The sequence below is a fragment of the Gymnoscopelus braueri genome, assembly GCF_963280865.1.
Source record: "Gymnoscopelus braueri genome assembly, chromosome: 8".
NCBI classification, from domain to species: domain Eukaryota; kingdom Metazoa; phylum Chordata; class Actinopteri; order Myctophiformes; family Myctophidae; genus Gymnoscopelus; species Gymnoscopelus braueri.
The window spans coordinates 20,653,482-20,677,788 of NC_137609.1; the positions used below are offsets into that span (position 1 = coordinate 20,653,482).

At 40.2% G+C, this 24,307-nt stretch overlaps 1 protein-coding gene across 1 annotated transcript; it reads left to right on the forward strand.

The window, feature by feature from the left end:
- Positions 1-970: 970 nt before the first annotated feature.
- bhlha9 (basic helix-loop-helix family, member a9) lies at positions 971-2,074 on the forward strand. Its single transcript, XM_080436320.1, has one exon. The coding sequence runs from the start codon at positions 1,158-1,160 to the stop codon at positions 2,025-2,027; it is 870 nt and encodes a 289-aa protein (XP_080292446.1). The 5' UTR covers positions 971-1,157; the 3' UTR covers positions 2,028-2,074.
- The last annotated feature ends 22,233 nt before the right edge of the window (positions 2,075-24,307 follow it).

Sequence of the window (24,307 nt, forward strand, 5' to 3'; positions counted from 1 at the left end):
TCCAGGGCCTGCTCCGCTCTTGTCCTCAGGTGCTGCCCAGGCCTGATTTATGGGGATGGATTCCAGGGAAGCTACCTTAAATTACATGGCCCTTAAACCAGAGCAGAGAGAGAGAGAGAGAGAGAGAGAGAGAGAGAGAGAGAGAGAGAGAGAGAGAGAGAGAGAATGGCCACTCTGGAGACAGCTAATTGCAAGGACAAATCTAACCCATGGTAGATAAGAAGGTTCCTTTCCCCCCTAGACCTGAGAAAAGGGGAAACAAGTGTTAACACCGATCAGGCTGATCGGATAAATGTTCAATTTGTCATGGATGTCCAGGAGACAAATATTCATAGAACAACCTTTTAGATGATTATGATGAAAATGAAAACCCTTAACGTTCATGTCAGGACAAAGTGAGAGAGGAACACAGCACACATTAACAGAAGGCCCAGCAGCAATATTATTGTTTGTAGTGAAAGACATTACAACACATAGAACAGGTTAATGCCAGACAAATATCTGGCATGGTGGAAAGAACTTTCAGCCACAAAATGCTGCTAATGCTAAATGCTAAATGCTGCTATTAAAAATCTTCAAAGACTCAACTTGTGTATAAAGCATTGTAAGGGTACTGTCAGTTGTCATTCCCAAATAATTAGTACGGTTTTGCTCATGTATTATACAGAGACAAAGTGTTGAAACACTCAACAGATCCTGTAAGGGATGGATGGGAGTGTCAGTGGTGGAGGAGGAGGTGACAGTGCCATTTGCCTGGAGGGCACTCATAAACTTACAGAGAGAGAGAGAGAGAGAGAGAGAGAGAGCGTACCATACCATTCCTCACAGGCGATTGCACCATGTGACTACAGGAGCTACAAAAGCAGGCTAACCTGTCTTGAGGAGCTACAAGTAATCACAGGGCATCAGAGAAGTGAGTAAGACGAGGAGACCAGGGCTGTCGGCGCAGCAGCAGATACCGACAGCCCCGCAACTACAGTACCTACAGTAGGGAGTACTGGGAGGGGAGGTCTTGCAGGTATACATTCTGCAAAGTCAACACAACTTTGCAGCCTTGGACGAAAGAGATCGCTTTAAGACTACAGCACCTTGTAAGTCAAGAAACTGTACTGTGCTTACCGAGAAGTGTCTACACATCATTTGTACAGCCGTTGACGATGAGCTGCAGCAGTGTGGCGGGATCGGAGTTCTCTGAGGAAGAGCTTGAGCTTGGTGAGCTGAGCCAGGTCAGTGGAGAGGACGGGGACCCGAAGGAGCCCTTCATAGACAGCGACGGCTCAGTCAGCAGCCCTAGTGAACCGGAGGAAGGACAGACCAAGAAACGCAGTCGACCCGTCCGATCGAAGGCTCGACGAGTGGCTGCCAACGTCCGTGAGAGAAAGCGCATCATGGACTACAATCAGGCATTCAACGCACTACGTCTTGCGCTCAACCATGACCTCAGTGGCAAGAGGCTTTCCAAGATCGCTACTCTGCAAAGGGCCATCAACCGCATCTCCGCGCTCTCTGTATTCCTGAGCTCCAACCCCCCCAGTAAGCCATGTACTCACCGGGAGTGTAACAGGTCCGCTGTGGGTGCAACTGGAATGGGATCTTCTAGGCTCGAGCAAACCAGGGTGACAGTGCCTCGTCTGGAGCCCCAAGGTTATGTCCCCTGGCACACATCCATCTCTCACCCAATGCAGCCACAGCAAAATCCCCACCTCCAAAGACTGCCCACAGAGCCACATGTCTACATGGATAGCATAGGCTCTTCTTGCCCCCCGTCTCCACACTACCCTTGTTATCCCTCTGAGGGACAAATTTACGCCTCGCACGGACACTGCAGCAGCCCCCCTGAACATTCGCCAAGCCCACTTCGATACCCTCAGGTGGGTGAAGGGTTGGGATATCAGCCAGGGATGTGGGGTTCCTGCGCCCAAGGCTACATGGACACTTTTGTGGACACTTCTCCAGCGCTGGGGCTCCCCTGGCAGGTGAGCTATCTACAGGAGCCAGGATACCAGCACAGCCTCCCCTTGCTCTGACACAGCATACAATAGACTCTGCACAACGGACCAGCAAACTGTCCAATGATCTCAGGGAGAAGAATGATTTGAGGTTTTTGTGTTTTCACAATTGCAATGAATCAGTATTATTGTACCACAGTTCTCTCTTCTTCAAGAAGAGAGATGTGCAAATAGCGTTTACCTAAATACAAGTGCAATGGCAAAACTGCTGAATGTTATATGTTTACTGACGATAGTATTCGGGCCATGTTTTTCAAGTTGTATCCAGAATCACCCAAAACATGTTCACCATCTGATTCATATGGCTGACCTCTACAGAGCAAAGTCTTCATAAACTACAGTGATTCTGTCTAAGTGCAAGTTAGATTCTGGGATTTTCTGGAAAATTGTGGTAAATGTTTATCCTTGTGAAAATGGGGTCACCCATTGCATTTAATTTTCATTTGATCTTTGTGTTTATCATACTATGTATGTCACTGAGACTGTGATGCCAAACAAGAATTTCAAGGGAATGATCCAGTCAGTATAGAAATAGTTGAGCAAAACCCACAAGGCTAACTACTAGTAAATAAGAATGCCCAGCCATACTGTACTGTACAAAGTTAACACATGCTAAACGGAATTTCACACATGCACAAAAAGCACACTTCTTCCATCAGAAATGTTTATGTTAACATTCAAAAGTTTAACATTCAAAAGTCGAGTGCTCAAACTAAGGAAATGTGACAACAATTTGATGGAAACACTGAAAGTCTCCTAGAAAAGTTAATTCATACAAGACAACTATGGTCCAACCTGAGATAATTTATTTGATTGTTGCATTGCATAGAATTAATGTAAATATAATCTGTATATTGTTATTTTCTGAACTTTCTAATTAAACATCATTATATATTAACATTACTTACTCTCCTGCTTCTTGGTTTTAACTGTGTGTGTGTGTGTGTGTGTGTGTGTGTGTGTGTGTGTGTGTGTGTGTGTGTGTGTGTGTGTGTGTGTGTGTGTGTGTGTGTGTGTGTGCATGCACGCTTGAGCGTGCGTGCGTGCGTGTGTTTGATTATAGCCTAAGGTCTGTAGCTTCTATCGTTCAGGGGCCCCAGATGACAGAGGTCCTTCTTTTGGTTGAGAAATGTCCGCACAAGTCCATTCTTGTCATTTTTGAAGAAAAGAAAAGTCAAAGGGTTGTTTACATGCAGCAAAATTAAAATGTGTCCCAACGGGTGGAAGCAAAAACACAAACACTTGTTTTTCCATGTGACAGTTATATCAAGAGGGAATACAATGAGGTTGAAATGTGGTATGAGGTGAACCTCGGTATGGACGTATTTGCGGACTTTCTTGCCTACTTCGATTTGTGTTTTGAGATTCAAACGCAAAGTGCTGTCTGTGTACCTTTTTGAATGATTGCATCGCTATTAGGTCAACTGGCATTTGCACGGATCGGGAAAAGTAAATTCTAACCACAACCTCCTCCTCCCACCACTATCTAAATCGGCTCCTGTACCCAACAACAGCTTTCCCTCCCATGCCGAGCACTATGTCATGGAAACAGCGTTAATATTAGACTATAGGACAGAGCTCACAGACAGATTTATGTGGGCTCAGGAAGGAAGCCCATGCCCCGTCATCATGGTGAAATCCCCTGTCGGGGCTGCACTGGCCCGCAGGTGCAATGCTGTGTGTGTGTGTGTGTGTGTGTGTGTGTGTGTGTGTGTGTGTGTGTGTGTGTGTGTGTGTGTGTGTGTGTGTGTGTGTGTGTGTGTGTGTGTGTGTGTGTGTGTGTGTGTGTGTGTGTGTGTGTGTGTGTGTGTGTGTGTTTGCCCCCCCCCCTTTTCTTTTTTAACATCCTGGACGTCTCCCAACATGGGCCTTGCAACGCTGCTGAAAAGCCTGGGGAAAGCTACTGCAGGCAATATGGTTTAAATAAATGGTGTGCTACCACAACAATTAACAGGCAGGAAGGAAAGCGAATGTGTAAAAAAAAAAAAAAAAAAAAGATGAATAGAGGGGAGGGAAATTAAGGGTATGGGAGGATACAGATAGGTACAGGTGACTGTAACTTCAGCCCATCGTTCAGCTCCCTCACAGACGTGAATCACTGGAAAACCTTGACTCACCACTCATAGATGAGTGTGACTGACTGTGACGGCATGTCTCTCTCCCTGCCCTCTGTGGCATAAAGCCAGGCCTACTCTGGCTCCAGCTCCAGCTTATCTTGCTTGCCTGGGTTATCCAAACCCACCGCAGCGAAAGTAAGTTTGCCTGTACGGTACAATACTTATTTCTTATTCCGCTGCTCCCTTTGCAGACGTACATTTTTGACCTGCACACTGGGCAGTTATAGGTCAGTTATTCATTTTGCCTCAGAAAAGTGTTACATTTGTATACTGATTTTTTTTTTTTTTTTAACTATGAGCTCCTTTGCCAGTCAGGTCGGTCTGTCTGTCTGTCTGTCTGTCTGTCTGTCTGTCTGTCTGTTTTTTTTTTGTGCTACAGTAGCTACAATCTTGAAATGGACCGGATCCTACAAATATTGCATAATCATTTCATATTATTCAATTTATATTTCAGAAATGTAGATGTCCTAAAATGATTAGGGACATAAATCTTAAAACTCTTTGAATAATGTCAGAATGTATTAATTTCACTCATTCAAAAGAAAATTGTTTAGATTGATTTTATTAGTCTTTGTGGAGAAATTGTACCTGCACCCTCAAGAGTTGTCAGATCAGGCTTCCTACATTATACAACACATACTGTAGGCACACACCTTATCTACACCATGAAGACTTATACTGTACCTGATCTACAACAATCCTAATTACAATAATTGATTGCCTGTACTTTATAAAATAAAATAAAGCATCACACAAGTTGCTGATAATAACCCTTGAGTATTCCAGCCAAGCCATAGTCTATTTATACAACTGTATAGTATATGCTGTTAACCACTTACACCTATATACTTAGTTGAACGGGGTCCCCCAGGGCTTTATACTTGGTCCACTCGCTTTGAGGTTGTAGTTTGGCTATTTTCGCTGAATGTTTGCCCCAGAATACGGATGTGGTCACTGTGTGGAGTGTTGTCATAGAGTGTTGTGGAGTAGAGTGACTCATAAAGGTTTGCCTCACTTTTCTGTCATGTAAAGCTGTCAGTGATGAATTGTTGTCGGTCTGTTCCGCCTCCTTGAAATGCTTTTCTGCCAAGTTGTTGCAAAAGAAAACAAGTAAATATGTGCGAGAAATTATGCCAAGACACTACGGTGTATTTAGTATTATGTGTAATATACAGTATATTGAAAGGGTACACCGAAAGAGTCAAGACATACATACACGCACGCACACACACGCACACGCACACGCACACGCACACGCACACGCACACGCACACGCACACGCACACGCACGTCACACACAACACAGACAGTAATGCAGACACTTACTATGGCACAATGACATCATAGTCAAGTCAAGATGCCAAAGGATGATGATCTGACACACTTGATTTGTTCCCACGACATGTACAAACAAACGGATTATACATGTATCATTGCTGACTTTCTCAGGTGCACGCAATACGCACATTGTAAAACAGCAATAAATCAAATTAACTCTCAAGTCAAGTAGTAAACGTAAGGTCTCTTAAAACGATATAGCACTAAATAGATCAACAGCCGTGACGTGACTGTCTGCACCCATCGTTTTGTCTGTCTCTCTGTCCTATTACAGTATATTATGCATACTGTATATCCGTCTGTCTGTCCTGTTATATATATACCGTATATCTAGTATATGTATTTGTCTGTCTTATATACAGTATATATATATATATATATATATATATATATATATATATATACTATATATATATAAAGGGCTAAAGTGGTTACTGTATGTTTTGTAATAATAATACAAAGTAACTAGTAACTACATTTTTCAAATACTTGTAGTGGAGTAAAAGTACAATATTTGCCTCTGAGATGTAGTGGGGTATATATATACTGTACCACTGTATATATGCACAGTGGTGGAAAGCATACTGTACTTAATTAAAATAAGGTACTTATATTTTACTTGAGTATTTCCATTTTCTATACTTCTAATCCACTACATCTCAGAGGCAAATACTTTACTCTTTACTCCAATGCAATTATTTGACAGATGTAGTTACTAGAAGTACAAGCTTGTAGATCTGCTATTTCCGTTGAAGTTTTTTTTTGTTTTTGTTTTTTTGAACACAGACCTTTTGCTTGTAACAGAGTAATTTTATATTATGGTATTGCTACCTTTAGCTTTTTACTTTTAAGTATAAACAAATATCAGTACTACTTCCACCACTTCCTGTCTATCTGTCTGTCTGTCTGTCTGTCTGTCTGTCTGTCTGTCTGTCTGTCTGTCTGATATAATATAATATAATATAATATAATATAATATAATATAATATAATATAATATAATATAATATAATATAATATAACCTTGACCCTTGAATCCTATTCTTATTTATAGTCTACTGTAGTTTTAACCTGCATAAGCAAAACAGGATTGCAGTATGAGAAATTAACACTAGATGGAGACTGAAGACCATATCCAGTTTGCTTTACTATAACGTTGCAATGTGACACAATGTGTTACATTGTGTTACAACATTGTGTTACAATGTAACACAATATTCTACCCAGGGACGGCGCCAAGGGGGGTCTAGGGGGGGCGTGATCTGCATGGACTCTCTAGTTAGACACCGTTGTGTGGAGAAGTATAATTCTCGGTTAGACACCATTGTGTGGAGAAGTATAACTCAGTTAGACACCGTTGTAGTTTCAACTAGGCTACCCACCTGGCTACTTCTATTTCCAGTAGTATGTATCAAAATAAAACGTGTGTTGAATTATTTATAACATTACAAGTATAGATTTTAAAAAAAAATTCCATGAAGGCCCCTTGACGACGTGCGTCAAGCCTACGTTCTCCCATCAGTAAGTAAACAACACAGACGTGGACGTCGGACATTATGGAATATAAAGACTTTGGGGCAATATTTACCACCATGCTTTCTGAAACCAAGACCATGTGGGCCTGTGGAACAAAAGTGTGTTCTCTTTCGTCATCTTTGCAGAAGGTGAGTAAGTAATTAATCTAATGCTGACAGTGGTGGAAAGTAACTAAGTACATGTACTCAAGTACTGTACTCAAGTATAATTTTAAGGTATTTTTACTTGACTGGAGTATTTCCAATTTGCAATACTTTTACTTCTACTCCACTACATCTCAGAGGCAAATATTAAAGCCTACTTTTACTCCACTACAATTATTTGAAAACTTTACTAGTTGCTTTGTAGCTAGATTTTAATTATTATGACAAAACATACATAAACCACTTCAGCCCTATTTAAACTTCTAAAGATCTAAAGATCTACAAGTTCACAAGCGTTGCAACGTGTTGTGTCTACCCCCTCCAACTGTACATACTTTCCCCATTTTTGTCTTAAATAGTTTTTATGATGTTTTGACACTTGCTTTGGCAATGTAATCGTATCATGCCAATAAAGAGCCTTTGAATTGAACATTGAATTGTACTTTATGCCCATATACAGTGATGAACAGGACCTGTAATGACATTTTGTAAACAACAGATGGCAGTACCACATACATTTCCTAATTTCCACCTTGAGACAAATAAAAGTCACAATATATTATGTAATCAAATCATTTTTGTATGAGATCTGAATTGGTGTAGGATTTGTTATTGGTATTAACATGCATTACAACCTCCACTGTATAAAATACAAAAGCATGCATCCACCAGTTTACTAAAATATCATGGGCCTTGTAGAAACGCTATCTCTAGTTTAGATAAGATTGTTAGGCTAAATAATTATATGTAATATTTGAGAGATTTTTTTATTTTGGCAGCTGTCATGTTGTCATCTTAAAAGCACATTTTCAAAGCACTGTCTTGTTTTCTTGTTATAAAATGGAAAATTCACCAAATGCAGCTCTGCTCAAGCCAGGGCAACAATGCATGTGCGTGTGTATAAGAACATTCTTGTGAACATGTATTTCCATGAAAATCCAAGATACAAGGGTGAAGGGAAGGATAAGCAAACAGAGGAGGGAAGGGACTCTCTCATGCCGTGTCAATATGCTTCACCAATCAATCTCTGTGTTCCACTCTCCTCTTACAAGAATCCCCCCGCATGTCAGCGTGCATAAATTATCAATGACAGCTAGTCAGTAAAATCATACTCCTTCATGTCACCTGAGCAATACAGGGCTTGGGGGGTTTCTTATCGCAGATGTCAGGCAAACCAGTGTATCATTCTTCAGTCTCAGAGGAGGTGGTGTGTGTGGCCAGTGGGCACTGGGCAGTGGTGGGGAAAAAGTACTCAAATTTTTTACTTAAGTAAAATTATCAATAGGTACTACAATGTAGAAATACTCTGTTACAAGTAAAAGTCTGGAATTAAAAATGTACTTGAGTAAAAGTACAAAAGTATTGGTATCAAAATTTACTTAAAGTACCAAAAGTAGAAAGTACTCATTAAGCAGAATGTTTTCAAATGTATAAAATGTTAAAAAAATCTTTTGAAAATAGATCTTGCGTTACATCGCGATGCATTGTGAGCTTGTAGATCGGCTATTTTCAAATGGCCGAAATGTATAAAGGGCTGAAGTGGTTACTGTATGTTTTGTAATAATAATACAGTAACTACATTTTTCAAATAATTGTAGTGGAGTAAAAGTACAATATTTGCCTCTGAGATGTAGTGGGGTAGAAGTAAAAGTACTGAAAATTGGAAATACTCCAAGTAAAAATACCTCAAAATTGTACTTAAGTACAGTACTTGAGTAAATGTACTTGGTTACTTTACACCACTGACCGTGGGCCACATGGAAGAGTTATGGTCTTCCATGATTGGGGCCATGCCCTTCAATAATGGTAAACCATACCGTTTTTATCCTCAGTAACTGTAAAACACCCTTTTCTGATTGTGACTTGCAGCAGCATCAGCAGCTAGTCAAGTAGCCTCAGTCCTGAAGTGGAAGATGCCAGGAACATACATGATGGATTGTGTGCAAAGGTGATACCATGACAAGTTGACACACCTCCCAAAGCACCGGCCGCGAATGACTCATTTCTGTGACATTGAAGGAATTACACTACACAATTTATGAATGTTGTTCCATAGCCTACTTATCCAAAGACACAGTGCTAAGCTAAAAATGGACACTGACTGTTGTAGTGCTGTGGGTGAGTTAAGCTGTGTGGCAACAAGATGGTAACAGGGTAGTTTAGGCCAACATTTATTACAACCCCATATACTGTAGTTACACAGTAAAATCCTCAGTGTTAATTCAACTCTAAAAGTCTCTCAGAATTAAACGAACACTGCAGATTTCGCATTTCTCACTGCTTCGTGCTTGTGTTTTTTATTCTGACTTGTGCTCAGTGGATTCATTCAATGACTCCAGTGACAGTCTTGGCTCTTACATCTAGGCTGTCAATATTTGCTTCCAATCCACACAGTGTTTATTTGCTTTGAGATGGAGGGAGGCATTAAAGTGTTCTGTTATGGAGCAGGAAATAATTAAGTGCTGCCAAACTTGATGAAACAATGTGTTGGTTTAAAAAGGGAATTGAAGTTTAATATCAACTGAAGTTGCCTCTCACACACACACACACACACACACACACACACACACACACACACACACACACACACACACACACACACACACACACACACACACGTTTACTTAGCAAACATTTGGGGACATTGCTTTTACTGTATCTCCTTACCCTAACTCTAATCCCAACGCTAACCCTAACCCCTTCAAATTTTGTGAAATCCAATTGGGACTACACACTCTGCCCCAATTTAACAACATTTTGGCCCCAAATATGGTCTAGGTCAGGAATGCACAAACACAAAACTGGAGATTGCCAAATAAGCTATTTACTGGCTGTGTACTTTTGCATATGAGCGCAATTCTTGTACATTTTCACTGAGCTCCCTCTTGAAATTTTTGGTGGTAAACTGCCTTGTGATCGTCTATTGATTGTTAACCACAGATCATCCGTGTTAGGAAAGAATCTGATCACACAAAAAAGACAAAAAAGACAAAACTAAATCTGCGCACACCTCTGACATGCCTTTGCAAAGGCTGCTGAGTCCTATATTTATTATACCGTTAACTACGCTGCCGCACTGAATGAGAGTCCGAAAATATATTCATCCATTATAGTATTCATAAGATAGTCTCATTGAAATGTACAGCATTCCTTTTTCAAGAGCTCCAACTCGTCTACATGGCTATCGAACTGGATATCATCACACAGCCACAGTATGCTGCCGCATGCCTACCGTGATGTCAGTGTCCTGTGTCCTGTTGCAGCCTGACAGTACAGTGTAGTGCAGTACAGTACAGTACGGTATGGTACGGTACGGTACGGTACAGTACGGTACGGTACGGTACGGTACGGTACGGTACAGTACAGTACAGTACAGTACAGTACAGTACCGTACCGTACAGTACAGTGCAGTACAGTGCATGCAGTGCAGTGCATTATAGTGCAGTTAAGAGTGCAGTGCCGTATAGTATAATGCAGGCAGAGTGCATTGCAGTACAGTATACAATACAGTGCATCCTGCAGACCTGCGTTGGTGGTTCTGCAGGGTTGATATGGCTCTTCTTCACGTTCTTACATGTGAAGGTTCAGAGACGTAAATAAGCCTTTATTAGAGAGAGGAGATACTGGGTGCATTCGGCTTTGTCGAGCGTCTACACGAACACAATTGGCCCATGTCCGAGGGAGGGAAGCCGGACGGGGAGGGTGATATTGGTCATTGCATGTACTTCTACGGGCTGGGGGCGGGATCTGTCAGCGGGGAGTGTTGGGTGGGAGGAGTAGGACGAAGGCTCCATGTCCTCCCGTTAGGGGCTCCTCACTGGCAGGTGAGTCAGTAGGATACAACACACAGAAATGTGTGTGAGGAGGAATCAATTGGCATAACGACTAAATTGGGGAGAAAAAGGGGTAAAAAATATATATATATATATATTAGAGAGGAGATACTGTACGCCCAGCTTCGTTGTAAATTAATGAAACTGTCTAATATTTTTCCGGCTCTATGAGATGTTTTGAATATTTCTCTAGGATACATGATTATTAGAAGATGATTAGAAGACACTTGAACCCCTTAACTGCTTCAGACTGGTGCCTTGCATGTGAATTTGTTCCTCATGTAACAAGTATAATGTGTAATGGTGTTCTGCCATGCGTGTGTGCGTGCGTGCGTGTGCGTGTGCGTGTGCGTGTGCGTGTGCGTGTGTGTGTGTGTGTGTGTGTGTGTGTGTGTGCGCACGCACACAGTAAAAGTACATTGTAAAGCACATTTGAGTGCTATATAAATGCAGTCCATTACATTAACCACCCAAAGCTTATATACTTGTTGTTGTACGTCACATAGTGAATATTAGCCGATCGACAAGCTCACTTTGCGTCACAGTCAGCTATTTTTGCGTAATGTTCAGCTATTTTTGCTGAATGTATATTATGACATGTGGAGATTTGTCATGACTACAAGAAATTCTTCCCTGTAAACACTGTAAAAAATATTATTTTAATTGCAGAACCTGTGGCATTTGTGATATTGTCACCTCGTGTTGACATGCATAGTATGTCAAGTATGTAAGTTTAACAGGGCACAAAAAGGGTAGATCATTCCAAGCTGCTTATGTAGCTAATAGAGAAAGTCTAAATAATTGTGAAAAGTAAATTGGTCTTTTAAAGTATCTGTATCCTGACCCCAGGGCACCCCTCCGTAATATTAGATGGCAGCTTGGACAGGTTCATTTCAGCCGGTGTTTTCACTGGTGAAACCGTAATTGTTTAATTTTCATCTCCTCTTGGAGACGAGGTTTAATGGATTGACTTCTCCCCCAGGGAAACGGCTTCATAAAAACATCTATATAGGAGGAGAGGAGAGCTGACAGGAAGACATTAGAGAAAAGGAGAGAAAATAAAGAACCCCCCTCAAGAAGACACAATTGTCAGTAAAGTAAAGAAAAGGGTTGTAGTTCAAAGTCATGCTTGAGCCTTAATAGGCTCCCCAAGCAATTACAAACCTGATATACACTACTGTGTAGTATATATCATGCAAGCCTATTCTAACCATTAAGTCAGATGTATACTTCGTCGTAGGATGGTGTCGCACGCCAGAAACAGACGATCTACAAGCTCACAAGATTGTGTGCTTGTAGATCTGCTATTTTCGGTAGACAACACCGTCGTATGATGGAGGGTTTGAACCTATTTCAAGTTTGAACCTATTTCATCATGGTCACTGCAAAGTAAATTAACATCATTGCCACAACCTAAAACACCCTGAGTGTTGGAATTTTCATCCACATTTTGTTCAATTTCACACAAATTAGTCTCACTATGGAGAGTTGGAAAAGGGGGCTTGCTGTAATGAGAATGGATAAAAATTGGTGTCATTAGTCGAAGATAAATATGCATTATATGCCAGTCTTCATTGAGCAACTGTTGTTCTGTACACTGCCAAGATTCACAATTTAATCAATTCCCTTCTCTGAGTCTGAGAAACAGAAAGAAAGGGAACAGAAAAGGCAATTACTGAGGCATAAAATATGATAAGGGGAAATATTGAACCTCAGCCTGCCAAAAGAAGATGGAGTATAGTTTTGTGGGGTTAGTCCCTGGGGTTTAACACAAATGTTAACCCTAATGTCTCAGACTCAACTGAAGGTTTACCCTACGGACTACTCATTACAGGGATCTGCATGGAGGTTAGTGGCATTCAAGACATTCAAATGTCAACATTTACCTACCGTATGAAACTAAATACTCAGTCAATTTGAAAATCAAACAAGAGATTCATAGCAGCTACATGGAACATGCCATGCATACTAATTCAGTCCTCCTGTCAGCTTTCCTTTGGTGTGAAGCTACTAACTCTGCACAGAAAAATCTAGAAGCAATGACTGCATGGCAGTGCCATTTTTTTATGAAGATGATGTCTTGGAATAAGCAATGAAGATTTGTTTTATTGTGATTTTCACCTCTTCCTGGCTGTCATCACTATGAAAGCCAGGATGAAACTTGCCAGCTGCATCTAGGCAATCGCCATTGTCCATATTAAAATACCACCGTTTGATGGCAGTCAGTTACTGTGCCAATTTACCATTCATAGCAGTGTAATAGATAACAGATAGTGAGTGGTAGCTGAATTCAACATAGTTGAGCGTAGTGAAGGATTGATTGAATATTTTATTAGACAGAAATGTAAAACAGCACGAGTACATTCAAACACTTTGTCTAAAAGGATAACAAAAAAGGATATGTTAGAAATAATAGGATATAGGAAATAATGATATCTAGGAAAATATCAGAGCCTCTACTGGGGCCAGAATATGTGGGAGTGGACTCAGTGACTCTTTATAGTGGCAGCCATTCAAAAATGAGTGAAGACATTTTTGCTGCTAGTGATCTCATTGTAGCTAATAATGCTGTTGCTGTGATTCTAGCTGATAATTATATTTGACAGAAGAGAGGGGTTGCCACAGGTAATCTGTGAATGTGATTGGACCTAGTAAGTAGAGGCCATTATAATGGTGGAATGTTACTAAAAAAACTATACTTTTCAGAGAAAGGGTCTGTATCAAATCTGCAGTCATATCAGTAAGATGTTAAACCTGACAATAGACTGCAGAGGACAATAGTGAATATAGCTTGTCTTGCTAATACGAGTAATTTACTAATATTATCAAGCTCTGCAAGCTTCATTTGACTCTGCTTAAAATAGCCGGTTAACGAAGTGACATAGTTTGACAGATATCTAAGCAGATACAGTAACAAGCATTACGATATCCAAGATACCGTATTGTCGGGTTTATTAATATCAGAAAGTTACTTGACTTCAAAATAAGTTATCCTCTAAGATAGAGGTCACAAAATTTGAAAAAGTTGATGGATATGTTAGTGCATGTGTCACTAGAAATAAGAAACAGAAGTATGATGTAATTAATCAAATATATATCAAAGGATTGCCACCACTAACAAAGACAGAACTACAATATTGGAACAAGTAACACTAAAATTATAAGAGTATAAATAAGTCGAAAATATATAAAGATGTCAAAAATGTCAGTATTAATAGGCTGGTAAAAGATGTGTTCTTGCTATGCCATGTAAGCATGAATTAAGTAAGTTGGTTCCCATTGGCTACTTATGCGATTCCCAAGACATGTGGCCCATAGAGACACACGGCCGGAAGCGGAAGGCCTACAAATCCACGCCCACTTTTGACACTCGGGGTCCGTTAGAACGATGAACTGCAGCTCTCAATGCAATCTCTATGAGAGGCATTGTAAAATACCGTCATTTCACTGGTTAACTACTGAGGCTGTAGCGATTTTTTTGGTGTTCTAATAATCTGTCCCATTTGTTTAATTTGTCCTTTTTAATGTCCCATATCTTTCATCTCGATATACTACCCACAATATACTATAATATACTCCATCAGTATGTCAAAACCGCTAGCATCGGAGATCCTGAGTTTAAGTGGTCGCATGGTATATACGTCACGGACGCATCCCTTGAGGTTTTCAATACCCAGAAAACTGGCGAAAGTGGCCGTTTTCAATATGTTTTGGTCATTATCTCTGGAACAGAAGGTCCAATCTGCTCAGTTCAAAGCTTGTTGGATGCGTGACTTTGAGGACATTAAGCACGTTTTCAGGTTATTTGTTTTTTTTAGGGGAGGCGAGATCTTAGTTGGGCAGGCGACCGCCTCTCCTGCCTCTACAGTGGGTACGCCACTGGTCGGCGCTCGGCACTCGTAAAGACAGTGATGTCACTGAAATGCCCGTCTGCTGTCTACCCTATGCTGTGTTAGCATTATGGGTAACTCGTTAAAGTGGCAAATTAAATGTGAAACACATCAACTATTAAGAAAACAAGAAGATATGTTGACAAAGACACTCCATACATTTGGAAACATATTTTTATTTAAATCAATATCGTCTTCAGTTAAAGGGGTAGTTCACCCCCCAAATAACTTTTTTTCTATTGATTACTCACCCCATGGAGCCTTGAATTCATGGATATTTTTTTGTTTTTGTCGCATTCCTTCCTTTATTATTTGATTATAATAAATTTAGCCCCATTGATTCCGGTAGGAGACACAAATGCATTTGTGTCTCCTACCGGAATCAATGGGGACACATTTATTATAATCAAATTATTGGCTTAGGAATGTGACAAAAACAAAAAAATATCTATGAATTCAAGGCTCCAGATGGTCAGTAATCAATAGAAAAAAAGTTATTTTGGGGGTGAACTACCCCTTTAATGCAGGATAATTTTAAAAGTAGGCTAACTCTCATATCCTCTCATAGGGAATGCATTGGCAGCTGCAGTTCATCGTTCTAACGGACCTCGAGTAGCGGCGCTGTCTCAAAAGTGGGCGTGAATTTTGTAGTCCCCGTGTGTCTCTATAGTTCAGGAGTATATGTCCTGTTTCTGTACCATGAGGCAACTTGATGTACGAGTACACCCCCTGGACATGACGCTAGTATGTCACAGGGACTTACCCCCACCCCCTGGACATGGACATGATGCTAGTATGTCACAGGGACTTACCCCCACCCCCTGGACATGGCGCTAGCATGTCACAGGGACTTACCCTCAATCCTACCCTTGACACTGACTGCAAGCAGGGAGGCATTGGGTACCATTTGTATAGTCTTTGGTATGACTAGGCTGGGGATTGAACCCAGACCTACAGTACAATCTAAGGCTGACAACTCTAACCACAAGGCCACTAAGCTGGTGACTTTAATGGTGTTCCATTCTAAACAAGTGTTATCTGATGATCATGATCATAGACACCTCTAACCAGTTAATTAATCAAAGCCAAGGCTGAACTCGAGGCAGACATAGATGTGATTAACTACATGAGCCTTATTTTCAAGAATAGTGAAAATAGACTTGTATCGACTTGTGGGTGTTTCATTTAGGTGTTTCTGTGTGCCAGCAATGGCCCAGCATTAACTTAACTGTACATGAGCTGTCCACAGTGTGGCACAGTAATACGTAAATCAAACATACTTAAGCAATAATACCAGAAAGGTAGTGCTATATCATGATTATTGGCACGGCTGTGCTGCAGCATAATGTACGCACCACATGAAGTAGAATCAGCCATGTATGGCTGATTTTATTTTTATTTATTTTTATTGAACTTTAAATAGTTGCTATAGGGCCGCCAGCAGGGAAAATGGCACCATATTAGAGTTGGTTGGACTGGACCAGACTGCTGTGCATTTTCATTCATAGGAAGGCTGTTTACAGTACGTAAGAGCAATAATAATATTGACATAAATAGTATTGTCTAGTATTGTCTTGCATAGCTGCCTGGCCCCTAAATTATCAGGAAGAGCGATACCTACTTGATATTGCAATGTGTTGCAATACAGAGCAGAAAGTAAAGTAGCTATAAAACATGCTGAAATTTGACCATGGTCAGTGTCACGGTCCGCTCCTCGGGCCGTGGACTTTGACTTTATTATTTAGAGCTTGAATGCCCGTATTTGGTCATGGACACTTTAGGCCGGTTAGGCTGACTTTATTATTTAGACCTTGAAGATGCCCTTTTATGGTCGTGGACACTTGCATTTTGTATGTTCTGCATACTGCGTGTTCCATTTGTATAATTGTATCTGTCATTCTGTTGTTGCCTTCTGCCCTGATGTTCTGCACCTTTACTTTGTAGTATTGTTTCCTGTCTGCCTTGTTATCGCTTCCTGTCTTGTCTCACCAGTCTGTATTAGTTATGTTCTCCACCTGTGTCCTGTTGTGTCCCAGCCAATCCCTGTGCTGATTTGTCTTGTGTTCACCTGTGTCCAGTTAACCCTGTCTATATATATTCCTCTGTTTGTGCAGTTCCTTTGTCAGGTCGTCGTTTATTGTCAAGTGAGTTATGTTGTGTTGGCTACAAGCCTTTCTGTATTTGAGCTGGTTAGTGTGTAGTAGGCTGAAACTAAGCCATCTGTTTGTTGAGTCTTTGTTTGGACACCCCCATTTTATGGGAAGTTTGAGTTTATTAATAAACCTCCACAACTCTGATTCCTGCCTTGTGTCGTACTGCATTTGGGTCCTCTGAACTCGCACCCTGACAGTCAGACCTTGAAGAAATATTATCCACACTGGGACAGGTGGCACATACATGGGTGAAAAGGTATTTGGAAACCTTTGGAATTCTTCTTCAATAACAAACAGCAAGGGTTTATCCATGTGTAAAAAATACAAAAATAAATAATAACAATACTAACACTAATACTAATACAATAGTATTGATTGTACATAGATTTTTTAACACCTCTAGCCATAAGTTATGTGATAAGGATCTGCATGCATTATGTATGTTAATTAGGTTGCACATATTATGTAGTTCCTCTAAGCTTAAAGGAGCTCTGATATGAGTCACAGTGCAAAGCAAAGGAATAGGGTTTGGTGGAAAAGAGAGGGTTGAGAAATAATAGCACCTGTCACCCGCTCTGAATAAGGGTGTAAGCCGCAATCACAAAGCCTATGGAAGAAATACAGTTTTAATAAACTGCCCTTCCCACATAATCAGATCTGCTTTATTAAATACAGCCTGGGATCTATTGAAGGTATTTACGACTGGGAGAAGGCATTAAAACGGAATTGAGTTTGCATGTGGAGAGGCCTAGAGTGAGCCTTTGTGCAGTCTATGTAGGCTATACTTAGCCTGATGAGCGGGTTGAGTTCTGTGATGACTGAGGGTCGATCCCTTAAGCTCAATTTATACTCTTACGCTTAAATCAGGTCTTGTCGGCATGTGACATGGTATAAATTTAACTGACATTAGTCCAGTCCAACACCACCACTAATTAGATAATAATTTTGCAATTGAATGTCCGTTAGCAAATTGGCCTTCCTTTTGTTCTCCTATGTTCTAATTCTCAACATGTCAGAGGCATCTAGAGCTCATTGCAATTGCAATTCCCGAGAAACATTACTTGAAGCTAAACAGTTTTGCTGCAAATGCATGTTATGATCAGAAAACTGACGCTTTCACTTGCGGGAAACAGCATTGATGAGCGTTTTCCATGGCAATAATTAAATGGAAATCTTTCCATGAAGATTTCTCAATCAACCATGAGCAATTTGACTGGTTCATTTGACAATGGACTATATTTACCAGCACATACTATTAATCTAATTTTAACCTTTTTTGTAGGCTAAATTATCACCGTTGCCAGATTATGTTAGAATATATTTAGCATAATCCAGTTAACACACCTCGATTTCTATTTTGATCTTTCAATTTATTTGGATAATGCAATCAGTCACCATATTCTGATGTCATGCAGTCATTCTTTTTCCCCCCTGCATAATTGCAGAGGAATGTGAGCTAGATGAATTGGCCACGCATTATTAATTGTTCACATGAATGACAATTTGGCAGCGTCAAAACAACAGATGAAATATTCTCCATATATTGAGATACAGTAGATTTCAGTCTTCTATATGGTACAGTATATACATCTTGTCTGGTGTATAATCAGACTATGAAATGAATATGCGTGAATATTTTGACCCATGTAAATTACCATACCTGATTGCTTACAGCTGGAGTATTGTTTGCAAGTAAAGGTACTGAATGTCTTGTTTGAAACATCTGTAACAATGACCTCAATAAGTATAAATCTGAGAGATTCATTTGTGCACTGTTTCAGACGGCAAGGACACTATTTCAATAAATCGTACGTTGCAGGCTAATAGATTCAGTAAATGCAGTAAGTTACATCCACAACCACAACCTGTTATGGTGTTGTGTGCAACATTTAACATATTGGCACTGTACCTGTAGGCTTTTAAGTATAAACCGATGACCAAGTCCCATATTCCAAATCCATAGTTACCAAAGTATTTTTATGGGGTGGTGCCTAGGGTTACGGTACAAGCCATCTTGAAGAGTGTGTGTGTGTGTGTGTGTGTGTGTGTGTGTGGTTAATTTAGCAAACAACTGGGCCAATCAGTGCCACAGTTTTTGTGCATGCCACGGAATTAAATACCCATTTTTCACATATTGAATATTTTCAAATACACGTGATGTAAACAAATAACGTATTATTCTAGTTGAAAACAAACGGTCAAGAAGTTGTCTTAATTTAGACTGATATAAAAATGGCAATATAATTGGGGGGGGGGTGCATATTTGTAGATTGTGTCAAGGGAGGTTTAAGGTATAATTAAATAATTATCAAAAATCCAAAACAATCTCAATAACTGAAATTGACCACAGTGACAAAAAAGGTTGTTGGTCATGTAAACTTAAATCAAGAACTGAATCCATTTGTGATCTAGACTTGTCTACAGTACGTTACAGTATGTGTTATGATGTTTAAGTGTTAACCATTGGTGTTGAGGTCTTTTGGCAGCATTCTTATAGGTGTAAATAAGCCTCCCCTTTTAAGCCCTGTGAGACAGCTGAAGTCTACAGAGAAATATGGCAAAGCAGAAACATTTGTCATAACTGTCAGCAACTGAAAACAACCTGAAAATTAATGTCCTGCTGTAATTAGCATGCCACCACTCAATTTCTGTTGCTCTGCTGTTAAGCAGACATAGCCTGGTTCCAAACCATAGAGCAGACAGTGAATGAAGCAAAACTTAGTATTAGTAAGGTATTTGAATAAGTAAGTAATTCATAATAAGTAGTTGAATAAGTTAAATCATTCAGCATGTCTTAAATTACAGAAGAAATTCCATATATTTAATTTACTACCCAGAATGTATTGGACCCTCTAAATGTAAGGCATACAGACGAGTTTGCATTGTAGCCTGCAGACGTAGATCATCAACTTGTTTTTATCCAAATAAAGCTACAGGTATGTTTTATTTATCTGTATCTGAAATTGAAATATAAATGTGACTGCCTCAAGCTACAGTACCTGTACCTGTAAAGTACTATTAGGCTACATGTGGAACTCGCTGTCATACTGTATGTCATTCATTGTATCAAAAATATGATTTCTAATGTGTTTATATTGCATAAAAAGGACTAGGAAATACTACATTAATGTTAGTTCACATGCATCTGTATACTCATCTCATCTTGACTCTCTCAGATTGCATTTCTTATTTAGTGTAGGTCTGGCAGAGCATGATGGTTTTGGCCACTTCAGAAAACTCCAGGGATTCTTTGCTACTTCCTCAATAGATTTTATTCACCCCACTCAACATTCCGCACCCCTGTCATCATATTGAACCTGTGATAGGAAATCATTCTGCAAGCACACTTAATCAGACATGACTAAAGCCAATCTGAAAGGCAAAATAAAAGCTGGATTTGAAGTTGTCCAAATGCCAGCTGTGTTTTGTGGGAGACCAAAAGGTAGAGTTGGACTGACCAGCCTTTAACATTATGACACCAATGTAATTCCCATCCATATGTATCCATATATATAGCTCCATAAAGAACCTCTCACTCCGCTATACAGCTCCGAGATGAGGTTCTATGTCGTTACCTTCCAGAATCGGGTATACGTCCGCCAAGGCTCCGCTGTTTACCCTTTTGTATACGTCGTATCCCAAAACTAATGGTAGATTCCAAGCCGCACGGATGTTTAAAGTTTGGAACGGAATGGAAAATTTTAGGAACGGAGCGAAACTACCCATTTAAATCGCTTATTTAGTCAGCCTGTGGCCATGTTTCCCATTGTAGCCAAACCGGGAGCAGTACTGGCAGCGGACGTAGGGGGGTTTTCCGGGTTGAATGGGAAACATGGCCACAGGCTGACTAAATAAGCGATTTAAATGGGTAGTTTCGCTCCGTTCCTAAAATTTTCCATTCCGTTCCAAACTTTAAACATCCGTGCGGCTTGGAATCTACCATTAGTTTTTGGATACGACGTATACAAAAGGGTAAACAGCGGAGCCTTGGCGGACGTATACCCGATTCTGGAAGGTAACGACATAGAACCTCATCTCGGAGCTGTATAGCGGAGTGAGAGGTTCTTTATGGAGCTACCATATATACACATGCATCCATATACGTGGATTACATGTCCAAACACATACTTGCACAAAGGCATATTATTTGTCTGTCAGGGGAGAAGAGAGGATCATACAGTATAATAGCTGAGTGATTAATTGGCTTGATTCTATGCTTTATTCCCAAACTGATATGCTTGATGCATGTTGGGTGCAATTCTCAGTGTTTTCTGAGACCACACACCCCCTTGATACGAGTTGTTGGAATACACAGCAGCCTGTTGTTATCCTATTATCTCTACTACTGCAGAAATTAGATGTACTTTACTTTATTTACTTCACAGCTGAATGCAAAATCTGTTGGTCAAAAGTTGGACCCTGGAATAAAATAGTTACATTCAGGATTGATGCTTGTTTAGTGGTTCATTGCATCTGATGTATTTTCGACAGTCAGGTAGTTTTGGATTCCAATGCCTGTTAAAAGAGGATATTTCGTTGTGCTGGGATGAGTGGAAAGAGTGTCATTATAACAGAGATTGATTGACAGAGAATGCACTTGGTTTTCACAAGTTGATTCAGCCCAAGGCTAAAGAACGCACAGGCTGAATAGCTGAAAGCATTGATCATGATTCCCAGGGAGGTCATTTCTTGAAGACACTTTCTGATAACACTAGCAAGCGCGTTTCTGTGATACTTTCAAATATATCCCCTCAATCTCTACACAGGTTCCCCTGTCACAGGCATTTGCTTTGGAGAAGATTATTAAAGCTGCGTGCATTGCGAGATACGTGGCCCAGTGATGAACACACACCAAGGGATTGCAATGACAACCTATTGTTTATCAAAACAAGCCACCTCTCCCAGTCTACTATAGCATTTCTCCCTGGCTCCCCATCTTGTCAAATTCTAAACATGCTCCCAACAGACTACAGTGACCGAAGTGAGACAAACCATACAAACATGTTTTACTTTTGTTATATCAAATGATGTTCTGTAAGCAAATGTATCTAGCAAGTAAAATATTTATTTCTGCCTGAATTTCTGCCAGTTAGAAGTCATTTTATGCTGTAAAATCCGCCACAACACAGTAGTGGGCAACATGGATATGGGTTGTGGGTAAGCAGAATGCAAGGAGACAAGGAGATGCCAAGGCGTTTCAACAAATCAGGCAGGGGCTCAGGGAAGGGAGTGTGAAGTCTCAGGAGGACCGCAAGCTATATTCAGACTAAATCAGAATTTTGGCTTATCCAGATTGGAATCAGATTGTTTTTTATCAAGTATGAACCTCAAAAAACAGATGTAAAATGATTTGTGAATCTAATTTGAACCACATTCCTAGGCGCTTTGCGATTAAAATCTGATTTCTAAATGTGTCTCAGTCTAGACACTCGGACGCTGAAGCTTGATTTATATGTAACCCCGCTATCCTATATTCAAATTGGCTAATGGAGGCCGACCGACGGTCCAGCGGATCACATCGTCACACTCATGTCACTATGACTCAGCCATAACCATATAAGGAGTTCCCAATGCAGCTATGCCCAAATATGGAGTGTGTTGTCTAGCCTCAATGTGTCGTCTATATAAAAGCTCAGGACCAGTTGATCTCCAATTTTGCTGCCTTTGTGATCTTCCATGACCTTTTGCATTAAGGCACAAACAAACATAACAAACACATCAGTCAGCTCCACATATGGGCACAAAAGGGGGCATACCCATATATATGGGCATATACTGATGACATTAGGGATCTCCATATATGGGCATACTGTAAAAGAGACAAGGACCGACAGATACAGAGATCTCCATATATGGGCATATTGGTTGGATCGGTGGTGTGATCTAGGGCCACATAGCGGCCCAAACTCTAATACAATTAAAAAGCAGGACTCCTGAATAGGATATTAAAATATAAATCTTTATGTCCTCATGCTCGATACGCACATGGACTGTGGGTGCTGAGCTTAGCTTCAAAGAGGTAGAGCCCGCACACCAAAAACGGTAAAAAGTCTTTATTAAAGAATTTACAACGTTTCGATCCGCTGTGGATGATTGTCATTTTTCACATTAATTACACACTTAAACACAGGAGAAGGAGGCGCACATACACCAATGTTTAGGTGCTACACAAAAGTAAATGTAATAAAGTAAATGTAATAAATGTTTTAATTAATGTCTGTTTAATGTTAAAGTAAACGCAATAAAGTAAATGTAATATAGTAAAAAACATTGGTCAAACCAGCTAACCAATTCTGCACTCTACTTATCACCATAAGTCCAGGAACTAAGGGCATAAACATGCTTGCTTGCGGTAGCCGGCCAGCTGATTTGTGCCATATACTCAAACTAAACAGGAAAAACGACCAAGAAAAAGGACCAGCGGTCAAACATCAGCCGCTCACTTATTATAACCCTACATAACACAAAAACACTGTTCAGATAATTATACTAGACTTCAAAGTTATCAAAATAAAGGTTGAATGATAATGGTACCATTCCTCAAGTCGGCACAAAAACCTTGCCCTCTCACAACGTGTCACATTGCGACCCGTTGTGAGTTTGTAGATCTGCTATTTTTGGAAATTGTCACCTCAGACCTTGGCATGCCCAAAATAGGGATGCCAGGGTTAAAGTAGTTGAATCCACAAGGTCTGCAGTTATGTAAGATGACAAAACCATAAAGCTCTTCACTGATACTAGCTTAATGGTATAACATCACCTTTCTCTACACTCTCCAAGCATTGGAGCTTGACTGATTAATTGAAATGCCTTTTGGAGTAGAAAGCTGCTGTGGCCAAAGATCATAGGCTGATTTAGCAACAGCTATAAAACTCATCCTTCACCTCATTGGTGCTTTGTTTGACAAATGGAAATAAATAGGAAATAAGAAGGATCCATTGACAGGGTTCTTAAAAGCAGGATAGTGTATATTTGGGGGGGGGGGGCAGATTGGTCTTCTCTTAGTATTGGGGAGACAGGTCTCCCCGAAAGTATGCAATGGTTACATCCATGCATTATTTACATTGTCAACCAGTCTGTGTCCTATCCGGTCAAAATTTCTCAACGGAAGAGTTCAAGAGTAGGAAGACTACCTCCAACCACGGCAGATGAGCTAGTTACATTGTATTAACATATACCATACATACAGAGTGGTTAAAATAACGTTTTATTCATTAAAATACGTCCTGTATCGTAACCCCTGTTTCAAAAGCACACTAGTAAACAACACAGAGATTTGGGGAAATTCA

Coding starts and splice junctions, on each gene's coding strand:
- bhlha9 (XM_080436320.1), top strand. CDS start 1,158: ATGAGCTGCAGCAGTGTGGCGGGATCGGAGTTCTCTGAGGAAGAGCTT.